The following is a 22,909-nucleotide window of genomic DNA, read 5'->3' on the forward strand; positions in this document are numbered from 1 at the left end:
TTTTTTTTTTTTTTTTTTTCGGTACGCGGGCCTCTCACTGTTGTGGCCTCTCCCGTTGCGGAGCACAGGCTCCGGATACGCAGGCTCAGCGGCCATGGGTCACGGGCCTAGCCGCTCTGCGGCATGTGGGATCCTCCCGGACCGGGGCACAAACCCGCGTCCCCTGCCCCCTGCATCAGCAGGCGGACTCTCAACCACTGCGCCACCAGGGAAGCCCTATAGGCTTATTTTTTATTTACACAAGAGGCTATATTCCCCACCCTGGTCTGTACCTTGTCTTTATTAAGAATCATTCTTGGTGATCTTTGTGCAACATTTTTTTTTAACATCTTTATTGGAGTATAATTGCTTTACAATGGTGTGTTAGTTTCTGCTTTACAACAAAGTGAATCAGTTATGCATATACATATGTTCCCATATCTCTTCCCTCTTGTGCAACATTTTTAAAGTGGTGTATCCCTACCTCTATAAATGTCTCCAGTTCCAGCTCTGTTTTTCAGTCTTGTTTGTGGTATAATTGGTTCTTCTGCTGAGTTCTTAGATGTGAGATAATAGCTATGTCACTCCTGTGTCTCACCAGCCCAGATTTCTCCAGCTCTTATTGCCTACCTGAGTATTCCTTGGACCACTGACCCTCAACATCCTTAATCTCCCCAGTAATTGAGGAGGCCCCAGGGAGTCTCACAGCAGTCTTCTTTAGCCTCTATTTGCAGCGCCCGAAGTCCCTTGAAATCAGTGATGCCACTACACCAGGGCTGATGCCTTGAGAGAAAGTCCCCTTTCTTCTGTCCAGGGCACTGTCTCCCAGGGTGAACACGGGGAACTTAATCAGTTTGCTTGGAGCCACCATGGGTTTGCACACGTGTGTACACAAATGTGGGTGTGAGTGTACTCAAAATAATAACACACACTCTCTCAAGAGTCAGTCCTCTCAGCTGCTGGCTTCTTCTATATAATGACTACATTCTGATATGTAACCATCCATATTTTTGCTCACTCATATATTTGCTTATTGTGTTGTGTAACCCCATGAACACTTGCCTGGAATGGAGGGAGCCTTTGTTCTGACTGCAGATGATTATACCTTTTGAGATCCTGTGTTTTGCATGGAGGGACAGTGAATTCTTACAGTGGTAGCTGAATAGGAATACAATGCATTTTGATGAAGGAGAGGGTTAATTATTTCCCCAAACCAGGATGTCTGTCTCAAGGCAGAAAACATGTCTTATTAAAAAATACATTGGCAAAAAAAGGAAGGAGAAGAAGGAAGGGGGAAGAGAAAGGGAAAAATAAAAGAAAGAAGGAAGGAGCAAAGGAAGGTAGGAAGAATGGAAGGAGGAAATGTCCATCTCCATTAGGCGACATCTATTTTAATCATTGGAAAAATTAGCCACGTCCTCTGTCCTCAGACTGAGGGTCAGCAGGGTCATTATCTTTGCATTCAGAGCTATTTTGATGCCGCTACTGCTGCCACCTCCACTGTCAACCCTCCTCCTTCCCATTATTGCTTCTACTCTTGTCATTATTTGTATTGCCATTCCAGATTCATGCTACGTGAATCAATTAATCTCCAAATTTGTTCGAGTCACACATTGTGAAACATGCATTTGGAATGATTTCCTGAGAAAGCCTGGGTACAGAATACAAATATTTTGAATGGACTTATCTTAGAGTTGTACTGCTTTTTTTCCTTGTCAATTTAAAACCCTTAATATGAATAAATTGTTTGTACAGTGGGACTTTTTTTTAATCCTTAGATAAGAAATACATGGTTTGAAAGCAGAGAATAAAAACATGAATGATAATGTACGCAATGCCCAAGAGAAGGTCCTTGCTGTTGCTCCTGGGCAGGCGTTATAATCGGCTATTTGGTGTGTTTATTTCAGGCTGCAGATAGTGGATAAAAGTGGCTGGTTGGTTGCCAGCACATGACTTATTTGCCAGATGGAGTGTTTAGTACTTGTTACATTTGATTTATATCACAGGTTCTTCCCATTAACAGTCTACTGGTGATAACCTACTTGGCTTTTCATGTGGTTACTTTGAAACAGCCACTTGGCAACATTTGGCATATCACAAAGTTTAATACTGAATAAAGGAGCGAGCGAATGACTACATAGGTTCTGCCATATACTGATATGGTGCTCAGTGCAGAATGAGCACCCAGTACGTGTCTGTTCATTGAATAAAGTAATCCTGAATATGTGTTTCTCTGATTCACTGCACCAAGGTTACGTTTATGGACTTGAGACTTAAAGGGCTGGTGAAAGAGGTAGAAATAATAGTGCTTACGTGTCTGAAGGGCTTGCATTTGCATGGAGGGAGATATTCTGCTCATCTGCATTGCCATTTAAACACGAAGTTGAATTACATGGAAGAAAGAAGGTCTCGTCAAAATGGCCTTGATTCTGAGTCAAAGTGTAACTTCATAATACTGACAATTTCCATAATCTTGTGTCTTTTTTTTTTTTTTTTAGATAGGTCCACTTCAGGGACTTTGGCACTGAATATGTAATAAAATGTGCATTAAATATGGTGATCTTTACTTTCAGATTGAAAACTTGCAAGAACAACTTAAGGATAAAGACAAGCAACTGACCAATCTGAAAGACAGAGTGAAGTCCTTGCAGACTGATTCCAGTAATACGGATACTGCACTGGCGACGCTTGAGGAGGCTTTGTCAGAGAAGGTAAGCTTGGACTAAAAATTAGCAGGGGTATCAGGATTTAGGGAAACATGGTTGGGAGGAAACGATCCAAATGCATTTCAGTGTGCTTGTTTTTCTCCATGCACCCACACTAAGCCTAGTCCCAGCTGGGCCTCCCTCTTCCGTGCTCGCCCTTTGCAGTACACTTGGCACACTGAAGCCAAGTGTGTCTTTTTGAAATGCCTACCTGGTCACATCACCCTTGGCCCTGATTAAAAACCTTCACTACCTTGTCATTGTTTTTAGGATGATAAAAACTGAAATCTTTAATCTCACCCATAGGGTCCGTCCCTTCATCTGCTTTGGCTCTTATCTGACCAGCCACTTCTCTGCCTGCCTCACTTCCCTCCCCTCCCCTCCTCTCCCCTCTTCTTCCCTCCCTCCTCTCCCTCCCTCCCTCCCTTCCTCTCATCTTTCCTTCCTCTCATCTTTCCTTCCTCCTTTTCCAGCCTCATCCCCCATCTCTCTTCTCTCATTCTTTGTGCTCTAGGCATACTGGCCTTCTAGATTTTTTTTCTTAAATTTATTTATTTTATGTATTTTTATTTTTGGCTGTGTTGGGTCTTCGTTGCTGTGTGCAGGCTTTCTCTAGTTGCGGCGAGCTGGCGCTACTCTTTGCTGCGGTGCTCAGGCTTCTCATTGCAGTGGCTTTTCTTGTTGCAGAGCATGGGCTCTAGGCGTGCGGGCTTCAGTAGTTGGGGCATGTGGGCTCAGTAGTTGTGGCTTGCAGGCTCTAGAGCGCAGGCTCAGTAGTTGTGGCGCACGGGCTTAGTTGCTCTGCAGCATGTGGGATCTTCCCGGATCAGGGCTCGAACCCATGCCCCTTGCATTGGCAGGCGCATTCTCAACCACTGTGCCACCAGGGAAGCCCCGGCCTTCTAGATTTTTAAGTACACCGTTGTTCCCTCCTGCCTCAGACACTCTGCACATGCTCTTACTGAGCCTAGAATGTTCTTTACTCTCTGCAGGCTTAATTCCTCTTCTTCAGAGAGCTCAGCTTCCTGAGAAGCTGTATTGCACAGTAGTCAAGAATGTGGACATTGGAGTCAGACTGCTTGGGTTCACATCCTAGGTCTGACACTTACTGCTTTGGACAAGTTACTTAACCTCTTGCTTTCTCAGTTTTATCATTTGTAAAAGAGGATAATAATAGTACCTACTTTAGTGGAATGTGTTGAGGAGAAGATGCATTAATATATGGAAAGTGTTGAGAATAATTGGCATAATAAATTATAGCTGTTATTATTATTATCAATCATTTTCTCAGGGAAGCCTCCTAGGTAAAATCCTCTCTTATGTTCTCATGAACACCGTGAATTTCCCAGAACTCTTGTCACAATCTTAATTGCTCATTTATCTGTTTTAATGTGATTAATTGGTCTTCTCTGCTGGACTCCAAGCCTGAGCAACATACCCGTATATATGTGTTATTTGTGTGTGTTAGCTTACCTTCCCCCAGTGCCTAGCACAATACCTGCATGGGGGAGTGCTCAGTGGGTATTGTTTGAGTGAGTCGCCACCATATGACAGGCACTGCTGTGGGGACTGGGGATCCAGTAGAGAAGAGAATGGGTGAAAATCCTAGCTCTCGTGGAGGTTAGATTCTAATGGGACTGAGGAGACACAGACAATAATTAAGTAAGTAAAACACATGGAACTTCAGAGGGTAATAATTTCCATAGAAGAAAGCAAGAAGAGGGTACAGGGAGTTCTGGGGTGAAATGGCCAGGTAGAGGGTCTTACTGAGAAGGGGGCACTTGAGGAAAGTGAGGGATGAACCATGAGCACTTCTGGAGGGAGAATGTACTGGAAGGGAGAGCAAGTGCAGAGTGGGAGGGGAAGGGGGGAAAGAGTATCCCCTGAAGCCCCTGTGAGAAAGGATGAAAAATTTTGACTTTCACTCCGAAGGGGATAGGAAGCCATTTGGAGGGTTTTGTTCTGACATTTAAAAGGATTACTTTGATTAAAAGAATGAACAAAATCTATTAGGCAAATAGGTCATTCTGATGTTTACCGATTCCTAAAATGATTTCTAGCCCATTTCATTCTAGTTAAGTTAGTTCATTCATTCTCTGGGCACTTCTGTAGGACTCATACTGTGCAGAGTGTGTGTAGTGTGCTCAGTCTTAGCTCTGCCACTGACTGGGTGACCTTGACAAATAATTTTCTCTCCCAGGGCCTCAAATTTCCCATTTGTAGGATGGGAGAATTAGATTAAATAGCACACTGGTTCCACAAGTCAGTGAATCTTAAAGAAGTCTTCTCTGACCTCTACTTCAGAATCACCAGGAGGAGTCTGTTGAAAATATAATTATTAGGCCCCATCTATACCTACTGAATCAGAACCTTGAGTAGTGCCTAAACGTCTGCACTTTGGCAAGCTCCCTAGGTCATTGTGATATATACTCTAGTCTAAGAACCACTTCTCTATGCTAAAAATATAGAAGGTAAAAAAAGGAGCCATAATTCTATGCCTAGATAGTCTTAATGTTCCTATTAAAATTATAAGATTATAACTTTAACATTAAATTATAAATAAGAGACAAGATTTTATGTGGAAACATAAGAATAAATAAGATGATTTTTCAGGGAAAAATATTCTTTTTACAATTTTCAAGAATTTAGTATCAAAACTTTTTGTTTTTTTTTTTTTTTGGCTGCGTTGGGTCTTCGTTGCTGCGCGCGGGCTTTCTCTAGTTGTGGCGAGCAGGGGCTACTCTTTGTTGCAGTGAGCGGGCTTCTCCCTGCGGTGGCTTCTCTTGTTGCAGAGCACGGGCTCTAGGCATGCGGGCTTCAGTAGTTGTGGCACGCAGGCTCAGTAGTTGTGGTGTAGGGTCCGTCCCTTCATCTGCTTTGGCTCTTATCTGACCAGCCACTTCTCTGCCTGCCTCACTTCCCTCCCCTCCCCTCCTCTCCCCTCTTCTTCCCTCCCTCCTCTCCCTCCCTCCCTCCCTTCCTCTCATCTTTCCTTCCTCTCATCTTTCCTTCCTCCTTTTCCAGCCTCATCCCCCATCTCTCTTCTCTCATTCTTTGTGCTCTAGGCATACTGGCCTTCTAGATTTTTTTTCTTAAATTTATTTATTTTATGTATTTTTATTTTTGGCTGTGTTGGGTCTTCGTTGCTGTGTGCAGGCTTTCTCTAGTTGCGGCGAGCTGGCGCTACTCTTTGCTGCGGTGCTCAGGCTTCTCATTGCAGTGGCTTTTCTTGTTGCAGAGCATGGGCTCTAGGCGTGCGGGCTTCAGTAGTTGGGGCATGTGGGCTCAGTAGTTGTGGCTTGCAGGCTCTAGAGCGCAGGCTCAGTAGTTGTGGCGCACGGGCTTAGTTGCTCTGCAGCATGTGGGATCTTCCCGGATCAGGGCTCGAACCCATGCCCCTTGCATTGGCAGGCGCATTCTCAACCACTGTGCCACCAGGGAAGCCCCGGCCTTCTAGATTTTTAAGTACACCGTTGTTCCCTCCTGCCTCAGACACTCTGCACATGCTCTTACTGAGCCTAGAATGTTCTTTACTCTCTGCAGGCTTAATTCCTCTTCTTCAGAGAGCTCAGCTTCCTGAGAAGCTGTATTGCACAGTAGTCAAGAATGTGGACATTGGAGTCAGACTGCTTGGGTTCACATCCTAGGTCTGACACTTACTGCTTTGGACAAGTTACTTAACCTCTTGCTTTCTCAGTTTTATCATTTGTAAAAGAGGATAATAATAGTACCTACTTTAGTGGAATGTGTTGAGGAGAAGATGCATTAATATATGGAAAGTGTTGAGAATAATTGGCATAATAAATTATAGCTGTTATTATTATTATCAATCATTTTCTCAGGGAAGCCTCCTAGGTAAAATCCTCTCTTATGTTCTCATGAACACCGTGAATTTCCCAGAACTCTTGTCACAATCTTAATTGCTCATTTATCTGTTTTAATGTGATTAATTGGTCTTCTCTGCTGGACTCCAAGCCTGAGCAACATACCCGTATATATGTGTTATTTGTGTGTGTTAGCTTACCTTCCCCCAGTGCCTAGCACAATACCTGCATGGGGGAGTGCTCAGTGGGTATTGTTTGAGTGAGTCGCCACCATATGACAGGCACTGCTGTGGGGACTGGGGATCCAGTAGAGAAGAGAATGGGTGAAAATCCTAGCTCTCGTGGAGGTTAGATTCTAATGGGACTGAGGAGACACAGACAATAATTAAGTAAGTAAAACACATGGAACTTCAGAGGGTAATAATTTCCATAGAAGAAAGCAAGAAGAGGGTACAGGGAGTTCTGGGGTGAAATGGCCAGGTAGAGGGTCTTACTGAGAAGGGGGCACTTGAGGAAAGTGAGGGATGAACCATGAGCACTTCTGGAGGGAGAATGTACTGGAAGGGAGAGCAAGTGCAGAGTGGGAGGGGAAGGGGGGAAAGAGTATCCCCTGAAGCCCCTGTGAGAAAGGATGAAAAATTTTGACTTTCACTCCGAAGGGGATAGGAAGCCATTTGGAGGGTTTTGTTCTGACATTTAAAAGGATTACTTTGATTAAAAGAATGAACAAAATCTATTAGGCAAATAGGTCATTCTGATGTTTACCGATTCCTAAAATGATTTCTAGCCCATTTCATTCTAGTTAAGTTAGTTCATTCATTCTCTGGGCACTTCTGTAGGACTCATACTGTGCAGAGTGTGTGTAGTGTGCTCAGTCTTAGCTCTGCCACTGACTGGGTGACCTTGACAAATAATTTTCTCTCCCAGGGCCTCAAATTTCCCATTTGTAGGATGGGAGAATTAGATTAAATAGCGCACTGGTTCCACAAGTCAGTGAATCTTAAAGAAGTCTTCTCTGACCTCTACTTCAGAATCACCAGGAGGAGTCTGTTGAAAATATAATTATTAGGCCCCATCTATACCTACTGAATCAGAACCTTGAGTAGTGCCTAAACGTCTGCACTTTGGCAAGCTCCCTAGGTCATTGTGATATATACTCTAGTCTAAGAACCACTTCTCTATGCTAAAAATATAGAAGGTAAAAAAAGGAGCCATAATTCTATGCCTAGATAGTCTTAATGTTCCTATTAAAATTATAAGATTATAACTTTAACATTAAATTATAAATAAGAGACAAGATTTTATGTGGAAACATAAGAATAAATAAGATGATTTTTCAGGGAAAAATATTCTTTTTACAATTTTCAAGAATTTAGTATCAAAACTTTTTGTTTTTTTTTTTTTTGGCTGCGTTGGGTCTTCGTTGCTGCGCGCGGGCTTTCTCTAGTTGTGGCGAGCAGGGGCTACTCTTTGTTGCAGTGAGCGGGCTTCTCCCTGCGGTGGCTTCTCTTGTTGCAGAGCACGGGCTCTAGGCATGCGGGCTTCAGTAGTTGTGGCACGCAGGCTCAGTAGTTGTGGTGTGCGGGCTCAGTAGTTGTGACTTGCGGGCTCTAGAGCACAGGCTCAATAGTTGTGGAGCACGGGCTTAGTTGCTCCACAACCTGTGGGATCTTCTTGGACCAGGGCTCAAACCTGTGTCCCCTGCATTGGCAGGTGGATTCTTATCCACTGTGCCATCAGGGAAGTCCCTCAAAACTTTCTTGTAGTAATTTTGTTTGTAAAATTTGAATAAAGGAATGTTGTTTCAAAAACTATTAATAATCATGTATCACTTTTGCAGTTTTCGAGTGATACGATGTCAGTCCATTTGTACCCTTGATTTCTTTCTCCAAATATACAGAAATAAACTTATACCATATACTTTTCCATATCATGTATTCTTGGCAGCATTTTATCCTTTTCCCCCCTACTAAGATTTGATTTATTCTAGTTTAAATCCCAAAACAATTCTCATACCTGAAACTACTCCCTTCAGTACTTCCTTTGAGACTGAGGAGATGTTCAGGAAGGAAAGCTGAGGTTTGTGGGAGTCTGGCGTCATCATACTGTCCCCACTACTTGATAACTGCATCACATGGGGCAAGCCTCTTCTCCTCTCAGGGCATCTCAGTAACTTATCTTCAAAATGTGCATTTAAACTAGCTGACCTCTAAATTCCATTATCTTTTGGAATTACCTTGACAATAATTATTCAGTTTGCTGATCCACAATCTCAGGCATGTGAAATCTGTACTGGACCATAGATGGGCAGTTGAGAACTTGGATGCCATGAAGGGCCATGCAGGGAGCAAAAATGAGGGAAGTGGGTTTGGTGTTAAGCAGTAGGGACTGCTGGTGATGGAGCAGTCTTTGACTTACCTCAAAATATTCAAGTTCAGATTTTATAATATGATGCTGAAGCCAAACAAAATAGCTCTTTGGACCAGCTGTGGCCCATGAGCTGTTAGTTTCCAAACCCTGTTTGCATCTGATTTTTAGCCTTTCACCTGATGAAGAATAAAAACAAACAGAGAGAATTTTCAAAAGGTGCCCAAAATCAGAGCATTAGTGTATTTGAAAAACACAGACAAAAACATTGGCTAGGAACTGGCAAAGTTCTCTATCGTGGGACAAAGAATAGTAGATTTATTTTAAGTATTTATTCCAGTGGGTATCAGACTTCTATATGTATCTAAAACTAATCTTATCATCTAGAGAGTGTCTTAAAATAGTTTCCTGGATCCCATTTCCTAGTGATTCTGATTCAGTGCTCTGCTGTGGGCTCTGCTGTGGGGAATCTTTGATTTTTAACAAGCATGCCCAGTGATTCTGATGCAAGTGTTTGGAAGACCACACTTTGAGGAACAGTAAATCCATGCTCTTTCATTTTAAACATGGGAAGTGGGCTCAGTGAGGTACAATGACATGCCCAGAAATGAAAATCTGGGACATGTGCAGCACTGTTTCTCATCTCTGGGCCCTGGGCGGACATCATTAATCAACCGTGGCACCAGTTAACTTCTCAACCCAGCACTCTGGGAAGCCACTTCTGCTCTTTCTAAGTTAGCCCTTAGCTGGGACTTTATTGCCTCCCCAAGGCCACTCAGCTCATGGGTGATGGCATGGGACTAAAATTTAAACGTTCTGTTCTTTGTGTGTTTGACAGTGCAATCTCTTTTAATAGCCTTCCCCTCACAAGTTCCATTTTTATCCACATGTAAGTGGACAGATCCTCTGCAGCAAGACATGAGGCAAAAAAGAAAATGATTAATTAAAAATCGTGAACTTATAAGAGCATTTAATTATTTGCTGTCCTTTGGCTGATGAATAGAACCCATTAGGCACTATTCACCATTTCACTTGGATTATTGCATCCCAGGGATTGTGTTATTCCTTTTAATTTCCAGGAACTTATTCAAATATCCAGAGTGTATAAATAAATAAATAAATAAATAATGCTGCTTGGTGAGTTAAGATTGAGTATGGCTTAGCTCTAGGAATGACATACAGAAGCTCAAGGAACCCGAAGTATTTATAAAGCTGGTCTCGCCAAGCCTTGCTGTGGCCACGTAGCAGACAAGCAGTTGAGAAAGCCAGATAGCAGAGCTGGAGGCCACTGCAATGCAGTTCCCACCCAGTGATAAAGCACAAATAGATTAGACCTGTGCAGAGCCAGATGGGTGCACAAGGAACACTTGCCAATGCAAATAAGACTAAAACAAGAACACATTGTTGGAATTTCTGCAAGTTGGTTGTTAATCGAGTAGATCATGGCATATTAAGACCTTTTAACACATGTTTTTGACATCTGGCCCTGCACGGCTGACAGTTAAATTAGTTTTGTGATTGACGGAGAAATATTTTGTAGTATTGAATCATCAATAACACTTAAAAACATTATACTGCTTGCTGATTTTCTTTGTCATCGATGCCCAGTCAACAGTACAAGTGCTTAGAGCAAATCAACCTAATTTCCAATTTCCAAGTGACTCTGACACCTTCTGGATGTTAACATCCATACTTAATTTCCCTTCCTTTGAAGACAGGATGATCCCTAGTTTGAATTTTGTTCTTTCCATCAGCCTTTTTAATTGCCTGTTGTATGCCAGACAGTTTGCCCAGCCCTGGGTTAAGAGATTCATAAGATTTGACTGTTGCCTTTTGGAAAGCTAGGCTGAGAGAGTGGACATGCAATAAAACCCAGCAAAGGGTGCCTAGTGAGAATAAATGCATGTTTATGTTCTGGCCAGAGTGATTCCTGGGAAGGTTTCTAAACAGTGACGTGACATGGTCAGTTTGGGGCTTTAAATATATCACTCCAACAGCCATGGGGTGGAAGTGATGGGATGGAGATGGCCTGCTCACTGGGTGACCAGTTGTGAGGCTTTTGCAATAAATGCAGGCAAAAGGCAGTGTGGGCTCAGTTGCTGAAATTGTTAAAAGTCCTTGAGAGAGTTACCGTACACTGAGGCCATTTCCTCTTCTGTCAATCACATAATCATCTACTCTACAATGGCACAGACAGGGTAAAATAGGACGGTAACTGAAATCAAGAAGAAACAAATATAGGCAATGTAATAGACTCATTTGTTCTATTTCTACCCCCACTGTTATAGTAATAACATACTTCATTTTAAAGTGTTTTTGAGTAATTACAAAACAACAATGGTACTTTTTTCGCCCTTGAAACCATTAGACATAAATTATCGTCATTGGGGTAGAACAGTTGCTCCCCTGGGGGAACTTAAATCACAGGCTAAGTGTTCAAACTAACTTCCCTCTACATTAAACACCATTTTACAGTTGTCTTATATATCAGGCACTGTCTTGTACTATATACTTGTAAGAACATAAAAGACAGTATTCTTAAGAATCGTTGCACCAACATTTTTTAACATGACCATCCAAAAGGAAATTCAAATATGTGTTAGGTAATTTGAAACAAGTTTCAGAAATCTAACTTAAATTTTACCCAAGCAGAATTTTCCTTAAAAAAAGAAGGTTCTGGGACTTCCCTGGTGGTGCAGTGGTTAAGAATCTGCCTACCAGTGCAGGGGACGTGGGTTCGAGCCCCTCGAGGAAGATTCCACATGCCGCGGAGCAACTAAGCCCGTGCGCCACAACTACTGAAGCCCCCTCACCTAGAGCCCGTGCTGCACAACAAGAGAAGCCACCACAGTGAGAAACCTGAGCATCACAACGAGGAGGGGCCCCCGCTCGTCGCAATTGGAGAAGGCCGGCACGCAGCGACGAGGACCCAACGCAACCAAAAATAAATAAATTTTTTAAGAAATCCTTAGGAAAAAAAAAAAGGTTCTTATTTTGATATAAGTAAGATTTCACACTTTTGGAAAACATGTCTACCAGAGTAATGTTTTTATTTCAATATAAAAGTCAAGGGCAGACAGACCCTCAGATCTCCTTGAATGGCTCCAGGTGTATGTTTGTGGCAGTGTGTTCTTTTGGGCGTGGCTAAGACTCAGACAGCCCTGGATGCCAGGGTGGGCCTTCTGTTTATGAGCTGGATCACCTTGGATGAGTCAGTCAGCCTCTCTGAGCCTGGGTTTCCTCGGCACTACTCTGTTACCAGTAGTACTGGTTCAGATCTCACAGATATGATGAGGACTAGATGAGAAGGATATATCACAGTGCCTAGCATGTAGCAGCCTCTCAATAAAAGAAGCTGCTGTTTGAACTTTGCTCAAATTCTAGCAATGTTTTTGAGACTCTCCTGATTGCTAAGAAACCACTGAAAAAATATGGAAGTAAATAAACACCTCCAGACACATTGCAAAATCACTTATATAAGGAGCTTATTCTTTCTTTTGTCTCACGTTTTCACTGTGAGTCCAGCTCTAAGTTCCGGAGGGGTCTAGGTCCTGCCCCACTTTGATCCCCTTTCTAGCAAGAAGAGTCTTCAGAAATCAAGGAAAGTTCTTTGACATCAAATGGGAAAGCCAAGCAAAGAGGGTTGATCCAAAAGGTTAGTTCTGCCTCTTCCCCTTACCCATACAAGACTTTAGGTCTTGGTGCCTGAACCTCCCTCTTCTGGAATTGCTCTTGGAATTTTCCTGGTACCACCATGAACTTGAACATTGAGATCCCTTGCAACCCTATGATATTAACTTTGATTAACAAGCTGAAAGCTTTATTGACTGTCTTTCCCAAATACTGTTATGCACAGCTTCTCTTCACAAACCCAGTTTTGAATATCTTGTGTTTGTTGATTCCTCTAGAACATTTCTTATGTGTATTTCTTCTTATTTCCTTTTGTAGCATGCCTTGGCCCGCACACTGATCGGTTCTCACCTCTTTTTTTGGGCAATTGCCTCACAGGAAAGAATAATTGAGCGTTTGAAAGAACAACGGGAGAGAGATGATCGGGAAAGACTTGAAGAGATAGAATCATTCCGAAAAGAGAATAAAGACCTGAAAGAGAAGGTCAACGCTTTACAAGCTGAACTGACTGAAAAAGAGGTGAGTCTGGAAAAATAACCACACTGATAGTACTCATAAACCCATATCCACGTAGCCTTGAGAGACTAGAGACTTAGTTTGAGGGACTGTGTGAAGGCTTGGGGGACCTAGTACCTTTGCTTTGTAAAGCTATCTGAATTCAAAGAATAATATTTACTGTAATTCCCTACATCCGGTGATGTTCTGTGCATATCTTCTGTACTCTACTGACCACATACCATTTAGCTCCTTGAAAGTTTTCTTGATGTCTTACCATATTCATACGGCTTGGAGGATTCTGTATTTTTTTTCAATGTCTCATGATCCCTTGTGTGAGATAACAATAACAACAACAGCACTGATAGTAATAACAATAGCTCCACTTTACTGAGAGCCTGTTATGTACTAATCCTTGTGTTGGGTGCTGTACATTCATCTGTGCTTCTCAAATGGATCACTCAATACCCCCAGGTTAGGAGATATGGTACCATGCTGGACACATAGGTATAGGTTGTGGCTGCTCTTCTGGGACATCATTTTTACATTATGGTAAATAATTTTAAAGAGTATTTTAATGCTAGCGCCAACATGGATACAGAAAAACAAATCTCACCTGTATTTTTTAATGTAAAACAATATGCTTTAAAGAAATTTTTTGTTTGGTGGTTATGGAGAGTATCCCTATTCTGAGGGATGGCTATAACCCCTTTAGTTTACTTAGGGATACTTTGGTGGAGAAGTTTGAGAAGCAGCAGTGCACATTCTTTTATTCAGTCTCCAAAGCTCTGAGATATGTGCCATTGTCCACGCTTGGTCCCCTCACACTAACTTTTGTCTGTGGAAAATGTCTGTCTCCTTTATGACATGTCAATCCTTTTGCTCTGTTGGGTTGTATCACAGCATAGTTGTATATGTCCCAGCTCCAAAGTATCACCTCAGCCCTTGGGTTTTGATAATTCTATACAAATTAAAGTACTGTCTAAATTAGGAGTCCAAGAAGGGAACAATTGATGAGTAATAGGAATTTTGAGGAAACTTAGAAGCAAAATTTGTATTCTCTAAAACTTAAGCTCACTAGTTTTTAGAGAAGAGATTATTTCTTTGATATGAAAATAAAGAATGTAAATCCTGGGGGATCTGTAATTACTGTAGTTAGTATGTAACAGAAGGCACAGAAGCTTCTATCTCGTTTGCAGCATTCTTCACAGATCTCAAGTGTTATTCATGGGTTTGCACCTTAAAAATATATAGATAGATAGATAGATAGATAGATATGCTTCTAATTGAAAAGAGATCTTGATGACATGGTGGAGCATAAGCTTTAAATGAAAATAATTTTGTAAACAATGCTTACATTGTATGAACTTCAGATAGGCATTTCTGCAAACATTTATTGTTCCTGCGTAATAATGTGCCTGCCACTGGGCTAGGTGTGTCAGTCAAGGTTCCACCAGAAAAACAGGACTGTAGCGAGGAATTTAACCATATTAAGAAATTTATTGCAAGGAATTGGCTTACATAGTTATGGAGGCTGGCTAAGCAAGTCCAAATTCACAGGGAAGGCCATCAGGAAGGGCGGGCTGGAAACTCTCAGGCAGGAGCTGATGCTGCAGTCCACAGGAGGAATTTCTTCTTCCTGAGGGAAACCTTAGTCTGTTCCTAAGACCTTTCAACTGTTAGGATCAGGCCCACCCAGATTATGAAGAATAATATCCTTTACTTAAAGTCAACTGATTGCAGATGTTAGTCACATCTACAAAATACCTCCACGGCAACACTTAGATTAGTCTTTGATTGAATAACTGGAGACTATGGCCTAGCCAAGTTGACACATAAAGCTGTCACCCCTGGCAATTTCAAATTTATAAAGGAAAACAATGTATAATTGTTGTTAGCATGGAGCTTATAATTTAGTTGGGGTGGTAATAATCTTCACCATGACAGAGTGCCTGGATTATAAGGTTCTTTATTATTTCTGTGGTAGTTACATGATAAAGACCATTGAAATTGGAGTCAGAGACCTGGCTTCAGACCTCTATCTCCCATTAATAGCTCGAGAACCTTGGAGAAGACAGGGCCTCATGTGAGCCTCAGTTTCCTTACCTGAAAAATGAGAATGGCTAACCTGTCCCTCAGAGGGTTGTTAGGACCTGGGTGGTTTGCTGGGTGATTGTGGTGGTATCTTCATCAATAAGGTTGTTCCAGTGCCCATGAAGCAGTAAAGTATGAGACCATATCATTTACTGAGAAAGTGCTGTGTGCTTAGTGTTTTCCTAGGCACTGCAAAGGGATATAAAGGAAATGTACCCTGTCTGATTTTGGGTGGAACCTGAACAATTTAGTCACATAGTTAGACGTTGCTAACCATTTTGTGTTTGCTGGTGGACATTGCTCTCCTAGCTAGCAACGTTGTGTTCTGTGGTGTATGCTAGTATTTATTTCTTTACCTTTTGGGATTCATACTATACAGGGGAGCTCTTGGTTTCTCGGTGTGATTAATGAATGGAACAACTTGGGTAACCCCATGTTGGAGTTGGGGAGATTCATTATATTGCTGAATCTGAATTTACAAAGCACTAGGCCATAAAGTCTACTCTGAATTTTTAAGTAATTTTATCTTTGATTCTGTAGAAGATGTTTGAGAAACCATTGGTCATTTTTCATTAAAGAAATGGAATTTGATAAAAACAATAGGATTCTTCTTTTATACTTGATTTGCCCTTTTGGGGGAGAAAGAATTAAAGTTGGTATTTTCTTTCATATTTTTCTTAGAATCTGTGCCACCTGACAGCAATAAACATAAATGGAAGGTTCAGGGTGTCTGTTTTGCCATGACATGTAAAGACCGCCTTGGGACTTAGATCATTAGCATAACTTTGAGACATGAAACATTCATTTACTGACCACACCATTTGGTCACGTTTGATTTTGCTGCAATTAGATCCTGCGTGGTTCTGTAAACTGGCCAACTTTCATTTCCTGGCCAGGGTCGACTATTGTTACCTTAGTAAGACTATATTTACCCTCTCTGTCTAATGCACACTTTATTACTATGTATAGAATCAATGTATTCAAATTGAAGACATTACTAGTAGAAATTATAGTGTTCTACTTACTAGTGTTCTTTTCCTTTCAGTCTAGTTTAATTGACCTCAAGGAACATGCATCTTCATTAGCCTCAGCGGGGCTGAAAAGGGACTCCAAATTAAAATCTCTAGAAATAGCCATTGAACAAAAGAAAGAAGAATGTAGCAAATTGGAAGCACAGTTAAAAAAGGTAAGTGAAGTCTAAGAAAAAACATGCTCATTTTCTGAATTTATAAAATAGGAAAGGAAGAGACGTTTTTCAAAAAATAAAAACCCCTTATCTTTGGTCATCTGGTGATAAAAGGATTAATTAAGCAATCTTTATTCCTAAGAAGTCTGCATCAAGTCTGTCTGTGAACCTGAAAAGTTATCTTAGGTTTCCGGTCTGGGGAAACACAAAACAAAACAAAACAAAACCTTGACAAATAGATGAAAATTGTAGTAGAAGTCAAAAATATTATAAAAACCAAAAACCAGCCATTACTCTCTGGGCAAAACTCAACTATCAAAAAAAGATAAATGGAAGTGTTTGCAATAAACCAAAGAATCCAGGGGTCCCATTATACACTGATAAACTTTTACTACTTTCAGAAGTAGGTCAATTTTTTTAATTGGAACTTTGCAAAACTTTACCCTACAATGTTAAATTTCTAGAAGTTCACCAAAATAGTCAAGTCTTTGGAAGGTGTATGGATTGACTATTTATACTTGACCGGAAATGGCCTGAATGTCTAAGCAAGTTTGTATGTAGAAGGCTTCAGAAAAGAAAGCAGGATCTTTGCATTTCAGCATTAACATGTTTTCTCTCAACTGGACATTTTTGTGGAGTACATTTCCAGTCATGCATTGTTCCTTTGACTTTTTCCCTGTGTTGTTTGGTACGTCTGCATTCATTGTTCACGTAAAACTCATAACATTATGAGTTTAAGCATTTTGTTTCCCTTTGACAACTTATAAACTTATTCAAAAGTGATGATAAGAATCTAAACAATCAAACGAAGCATATAATAAAATTTGACTGTATAATTCATAGCATATTGGAATGGGGATTTATTTGCTAGAGTTATGAAAATATATGATATGGATGATAGGGATGTGAAAGCATCATATCTATGGAGAAATTCTGGATTTTTAAAAATTTAATATACTATTTTGTACATATGATGCAATATATAACTGAAATGTGATTATACTGTGTTCACTTTACCACAGAATTTTAAGGAATTATCGTGAGATTTCACACTAATAAAGTCTCCTTACTAATACAGAAAAAGATAAATATACAGGTCAAATCTCTTTACAAAAAAACAGCCAGAAAATCTCTATATTACAAAGTCTATTTCCTAATCCACTCAACATCTCACTTTTTTCAAGCAACATCTAGTTAAGCAGAAATCTTGAGCAATAAATAGAAGAATTTAAACTGCCTATTTGAGGGTGTTTACGTGGGGATTGACTTGGCTATTTATGCATTGGGTGTATGATACATATTCCTGACACATATATGAACGTTTTCTGCAATATGTTATCCATGTATATGCATATCAGGAAATGAACCTAAGAAAGGTACTTTTTATTTAATGAACAGTTTTGTGATCATAAGGCAGACTCTCAGATAACTCTGTGAGAGAACTTCTTTGGCTTCCTGAGGTGGTCTTTGAGTTACCTTACCTCACTTGCAACGTGCTGAGTTCTGAAGGAGGGCCTCAGATAGACCTGGGCATGAAAGATGCCCTTCATCAACTCTGAGGAGCCATTATGGAGTTGAGGGCATCCCATATATTATTTCTGCAGATACATACTTGACACCCTCCCTTTTAGTGTAAGTCATCTATGGAATTTGAAATCCTCTAAAAATTAAAAGGAAGAGCTTCATGTGTTGATGCTTGTGGTTTCCATGTATATGACTTAACTAGTTTAATAAATGAATGTCTATGCAATTGAATTTAGTTTCTTTCAACATAGTTATGGTTAACCCCCCAAAGTCGATTAGAACATGTGGTTTCCTTAGACTCTCAGATAGACACCATGTTCTGAAATTCATAGATCAAATCCTATAAATATTTTAGCATTATTCCTGATGACATTTTAACATTCTGCTACATCACCAGGATTAAAGTAACAAATATGGTTGTCTTGCTGTAAAGGACCTATTTAATTTATGAAAAGATAATTTATTTCTAAGTATATAAATAATCTTTGCTTATACTCTCTCCTAAATGCATAGTACAGTGAGATTAAATAAGGTAATTATAATTTAAATATTTTTATACCTAACCTGCAGATGTTATTTTGTTATTTTTGGCCCTCTACATCAACTAAATTGGAAAGTTCAAAATACTTTTTCTAGTAGTCTTTAATTTCTGCTAATAAATAGTTCTGTAAAAACCTCAAGTACCCATCACCTTAAAAAGAATTGAGATCTACATGAAATATTTGAAAATATAAGCCAACAGTATGTGAATATACATAAAACACATCATTTACTCATGGAAAAATAAGCAGCTATAAAAGCTTAAGGAGTGTCTGGGCCTCCTTTTAAATAAAAGGGTATGTGATTTGTGAATAAAATATAAAGGGTTACTAAATGAAAGCTGAAAACATAATAGTTTTATTATGTCATAAATAAACCATGAGTTCCCAATGGAATTTTGCTTAAGATTTGTGAGCGTCCAGGTATTTTTATCATAAAATCCATACAGCATTGTAGATGTGTTTAGCTGAACAGAAACCTTGTTTGCTAGTGACAATGGAAACCAAATGGCGATTTAAATTTACTTTTGTCTTACAAACAATGCTTGAAATTGGTGAGTTTTTAACAGAAAAGTTTGTGGAGAACCTTCATACACATAGTTGCTTTGAACCCTTTACTATACTGTGTCAGTTTAAGACATTTCCAAATACTTTGTGTCAAAAATGATTACTATAGGCAGAAAAGGGGCTATTCCTTACACATTCCATCCCACCTCTTAAAAACAAACAATCCAAGATTCACTTGTAAGGAAATCTTTACTGATATTAGTGAGGCTGATAAAATGATATTAACCAAATAATTCTTAAGTACTAGCTATGAGTGTGCTTTATAACTTAGTGCATTCATTAATCTTAATTAGACACCTAGGGGTTGAGAAGAACCTAGTGACGTGTGGATTATTTTGTCTTTCAAAAGAGTATTTAGTGTTCAATATGTAGAAGTAAATTTACCTTAAATGACTAGAAATCATTTGAGAAGCAACAGCAATTCAAAATGTTTTGATTTGTCTTATTTGGTAATTTTCCAATTAATATCATTTTGAGGGGAGGGTGTTTTTTAAAACCACAGTAAAACTATCATTTACTTTATCAAAGTTGAAAAAAGAAAAAATTCATGTTCTTCAAAGACATGTCTTGGCTTAAAGCAAATGAAAAGATCCTACAATATTTCACCTTCTACACCTTGACATTGAGCCCCAAATTAATGATGCAAGTATTTAAGAAATATAACTTGAGGATGCTATTTAAAATAATATTTAGTACATTTAAATCTGCAAACATTTAAATTCTTCTACACAAAATAGAAGAGCATTACAGATTCTAAAGGACTTGGAACATAGTAGGATAGACAAAAAAATGGTATTTTTTGTTATTATGAACTACCAGTGGAAACTGGCAGTAGACAATGGATAATACTGTATTTTGGTTCCCTTTAATCTTCCTACTGACTTCAATTTTTTCTTTTCCCATTTGCTGTTAATCCTGTAATGTCTTGCTTACTGATATTTTGCTATTGCTAACCTGCTGTTTGCTGATCTATATTTTTCTAAAGTTAGACTGAACAGAAAATTCAGGCTTGTGTTAATATAAAAGAAGAGCTATAAATTCAATGATAAGATTTAATTAATCTTTTATTATTACCATCTTTGAAGTTCAGGTAACAAATTGCAGGCTTGGCCAAAAGCACTTCCTCTGATTCATTGCTGGAGGCCAGCACTTCATATATCATCAAAAGTGGACAGCTTTCTTTATTTCATGGGTTATTTAACTTGAGAAAGGGAAAGTAACACAAACCTTCAATTTCTTATTCCAGCTATTCTTTTTTAGGAGCCAAAGTCAACATTTCTTTTTCCCTAGAGCCTCTCACTTTCACTGTGGAATGTTTAGAAACTGAAATTTCTTCCTTTTAACCATGAGTTTGTCTGTGCAAATGCACTAGATTTGTTGAGCTAATGCTGTGTTTCTGGATCTTTCCTTCTTTCCCTGTCTGTGCTTCAATGCCTCCCCACCTTTGCAATGTAGCAAGCTGAGCAGTTGTTCAATCAGATGTACAACCCAGTAAGTCATTTCTGAAAGTTCCCGCTGTAACATATCAAAGCATGAGGATCCATTGATCAGGTCACAGTGTGCCTTATTGGGGATGTTTCGAAAATATTTATACGTCTCTTCCCATTTCTGTTCTGTCAAAAGAAATGACCTGTGCAGAGGCCACTGCCATTTCTTTTGAAAGTGAAATTAAAAAATTAAGAACTCAGGGAAATATTGCCAGCTCTGATATTACCTCTGTCTTAACTTCAGCCCAAGGCGATAGAAAAACAGAGGTCAGCTGCAGATCTAGTCTTATAGAATTCTTTCCCAGATCCTTCAAACATAGAGTTATCTACGCCAAAAGGGATAGCATTTGTAAAATAGCAAACGACTCAATGTATGTTATATTCAAGGGATAGTAGTTAAAATAGGTTTATATTTTAAAGTAGGCCTATGTCCTTTGAGACTAGTAAATGCCTAACATTACTGTGGGTTTTGTAAGAGTTAAAAACATATCATTTGAGAACAAACTAAAATAATAGTCTCCTAATAACAGATAGTAACAATTCTGATTATAGCTTAATGGTACAAAAAAACAGGTAACTAGTAAAAATATGTGTAAAACAGCCCAGATGCCACCACTAATTTTTTTATCCTCATGACAAGTGTGTGTTTATATGAAGCAGTTTGTTTCTTTAACTTATTAAAGAAGAAGGGCTTTTTTGTTTTTCCAACTTAGGTGACTTAATGGGAGTAATAATACATAAAGGTGACTGGGATTTGTTATATGGCAGATGTGATCTGTGCTATCATGCATTCTAATTATCTCTTATTTATAAATTCCCATCATAGGAAAAAGGAATAGCAGGGATAAAGGAAACAATTCAGCCAACAACTTTTTGTTAAGGTGCTGCTCCAGGATACATACAGCATGATACACAAGATGCTTGGGTGTATTTCATTAGATTCAGCCTCCACCCTCCATTCTTTAAAACAAATTTTACTTTTGCAAACAGAATTCCTCAAGCCTCGTTGGAGCATCTTTATTAACCTCTTTCCCCATATGTGATTTTTAGCAGAGCAACAAAAATAATCCAAATTTCCTTTCCCTTAACATTTGAATGGTTAATAAGCAGGCTTAGGACAGTGGAGATGTGAAGAAAGACAGATTAAGATTGGGATATCTTCAAGCTTGAAAATTGACCCCGAGAAAAATAAGTGTTTTCTGTAGATCATTTTAAAGAGGTGTAAAGTAATCCCACTGAAATTGTCTCACACCTACTACTTAAGGACAGGAAAAAAACCTAAGTAGGTCATATTTTAGGTGTGCAGGGCAAATGGGGAGGGCTTTGTTTCTGCAGCAGCTATGATTTTTCAGGACCACAATAGGAGTTCACCATCCCTGTTAGGATAGGTAGGGCCAAAGAAATAGTTCTGTTAACTTTTAGACCATTTCCAGAAACATTGATGACATGGCACGTATTGGATTTTGCCTTCATTGTAACCCAGTGATGGGTCTCTAGGATGCAAAAGCAAACTTTTCAGTCCTTTAGGTGACTAATTCAAAAGTCGTTGACTGATTTTTCTCCCTGAGTTAATTAAGCTAACCCATTGTTTTGGCATCCTGGGAATATAGCCGATTATTAGTATAGCCAATTAATATAGCTCATTATTATTATTTTTTAAAATTTATTTTATTGAAGTATAGTTGATTTACAATGTGTTAATTTCTGCTGTACACTGAAGTGATTCAGTTATACATGTATATATTCTTTGCCATTTTCTTTTCCTTTATGGTTTATTACAAGATTTGAATATAGTCCCTCTGCTATACAGTAGGACCTTGTTGTTTATCCATTCTATATATAATAGTTTGCATCTGCTAATTCCAAACTCCCAATCCATCCCTCCCCACCCCTCTGCCCCTTGGCAAGCACAAGTCTATTCTCTATGTCTGCGAGTCTGTTTCTGTTTCGTAAATAAGTTCATTTGTGTCATATTTTAGATTCCCCATATAAATGTTATCACATGGTGTTTGTATTTCTCTTTCTGACTTACTTCACTTAGTGTGGTAAGCTCTAGTTGCATCCATGTTGCCGCAAATGGCATTATTTCATTCTTTTTATGGCTTAGTAGTATTCTATTGTATATATGTACCACATTTTCTTTATCCATTCATCTGTTGATGGACATTTAGGTTGTTTCCATGTCTTGGCTATTGTGAATAGTGGTGCTGTGAACATAGGGGTGCATGTATCTTTTTGAATTATAGTTTTGCCCAGATATTTGCCCAGGAGTGGGATTGCTGGATCATATGGCAACTCTATTTTTAGTTTTCTGAGGAACCTCCATACTGTTTTCCATAGTGTATAGCTCATTATTTTAACTCCCCTGTCTGCAGATATTCTCAGGGTTCAATTCTTTTTTTATTTATTTATTTTTGAAGTTTAAAAAAATTTATTTACTTTTGGCTGTGTTGGGTCTTTGTTACTGCTCGCGGGTTTTCTCTAATTGCAGTGAGTGGGGGCTACTTTTCAT

At 39.3% G+C, this 22,909-nt stretch overlaps 1 protein-coding gene across 3 annotated transcripts in view; it reads left to right on the top strand.

Annotated features, from left to right (window-relative positions):
- Positions 1-22,909, top strand: part of ERC2 (ELKS/RAB6-interacting/CAST family member 2) — a 991,464-nt gene that overhangs the window by 433,208 nt on the left and 535,347 nt on the right. For all 3 annotated transcript variants that reach the window (XR_008615821.1, XM_024123747.2, XM_024123746.2), the window contains exons 8-10: positions 2,553-2,690; positions 12,884-13,024; positions 16,140-16,280. Coding sequence is in view for 2 of the 3 variants with exons in the window: in XM_024123747.2 (XP_023979515.1) it covers positions 2,553-2,690; positions 12,884-13,024; positions 16,140-16,280 (420 nt within the window). In the remaining variant the exon portion in view is untranslated. The remainder of the gene's footprint in view (positions 1-2,552; positions 2,691-12,883; positions 13,025-16,139; positions 16,281-22,909) is intronic.

Source organism: Physeter macrocephalus, chromosome 18 (genome assembly GCF_002837175.3).
Source record: "Physeter macrocephalus isolate SW-GA chromosome 18, ASM283717v5, whole genome shotgun sequence".
Classification (NCBI taxonomy): domain Eukaryota; kingdom Metazoa; phylum Chordata; class Mammalia; order Artiodactyla; family Physeteridae; genus Physeter; species Physeter macrocephalus.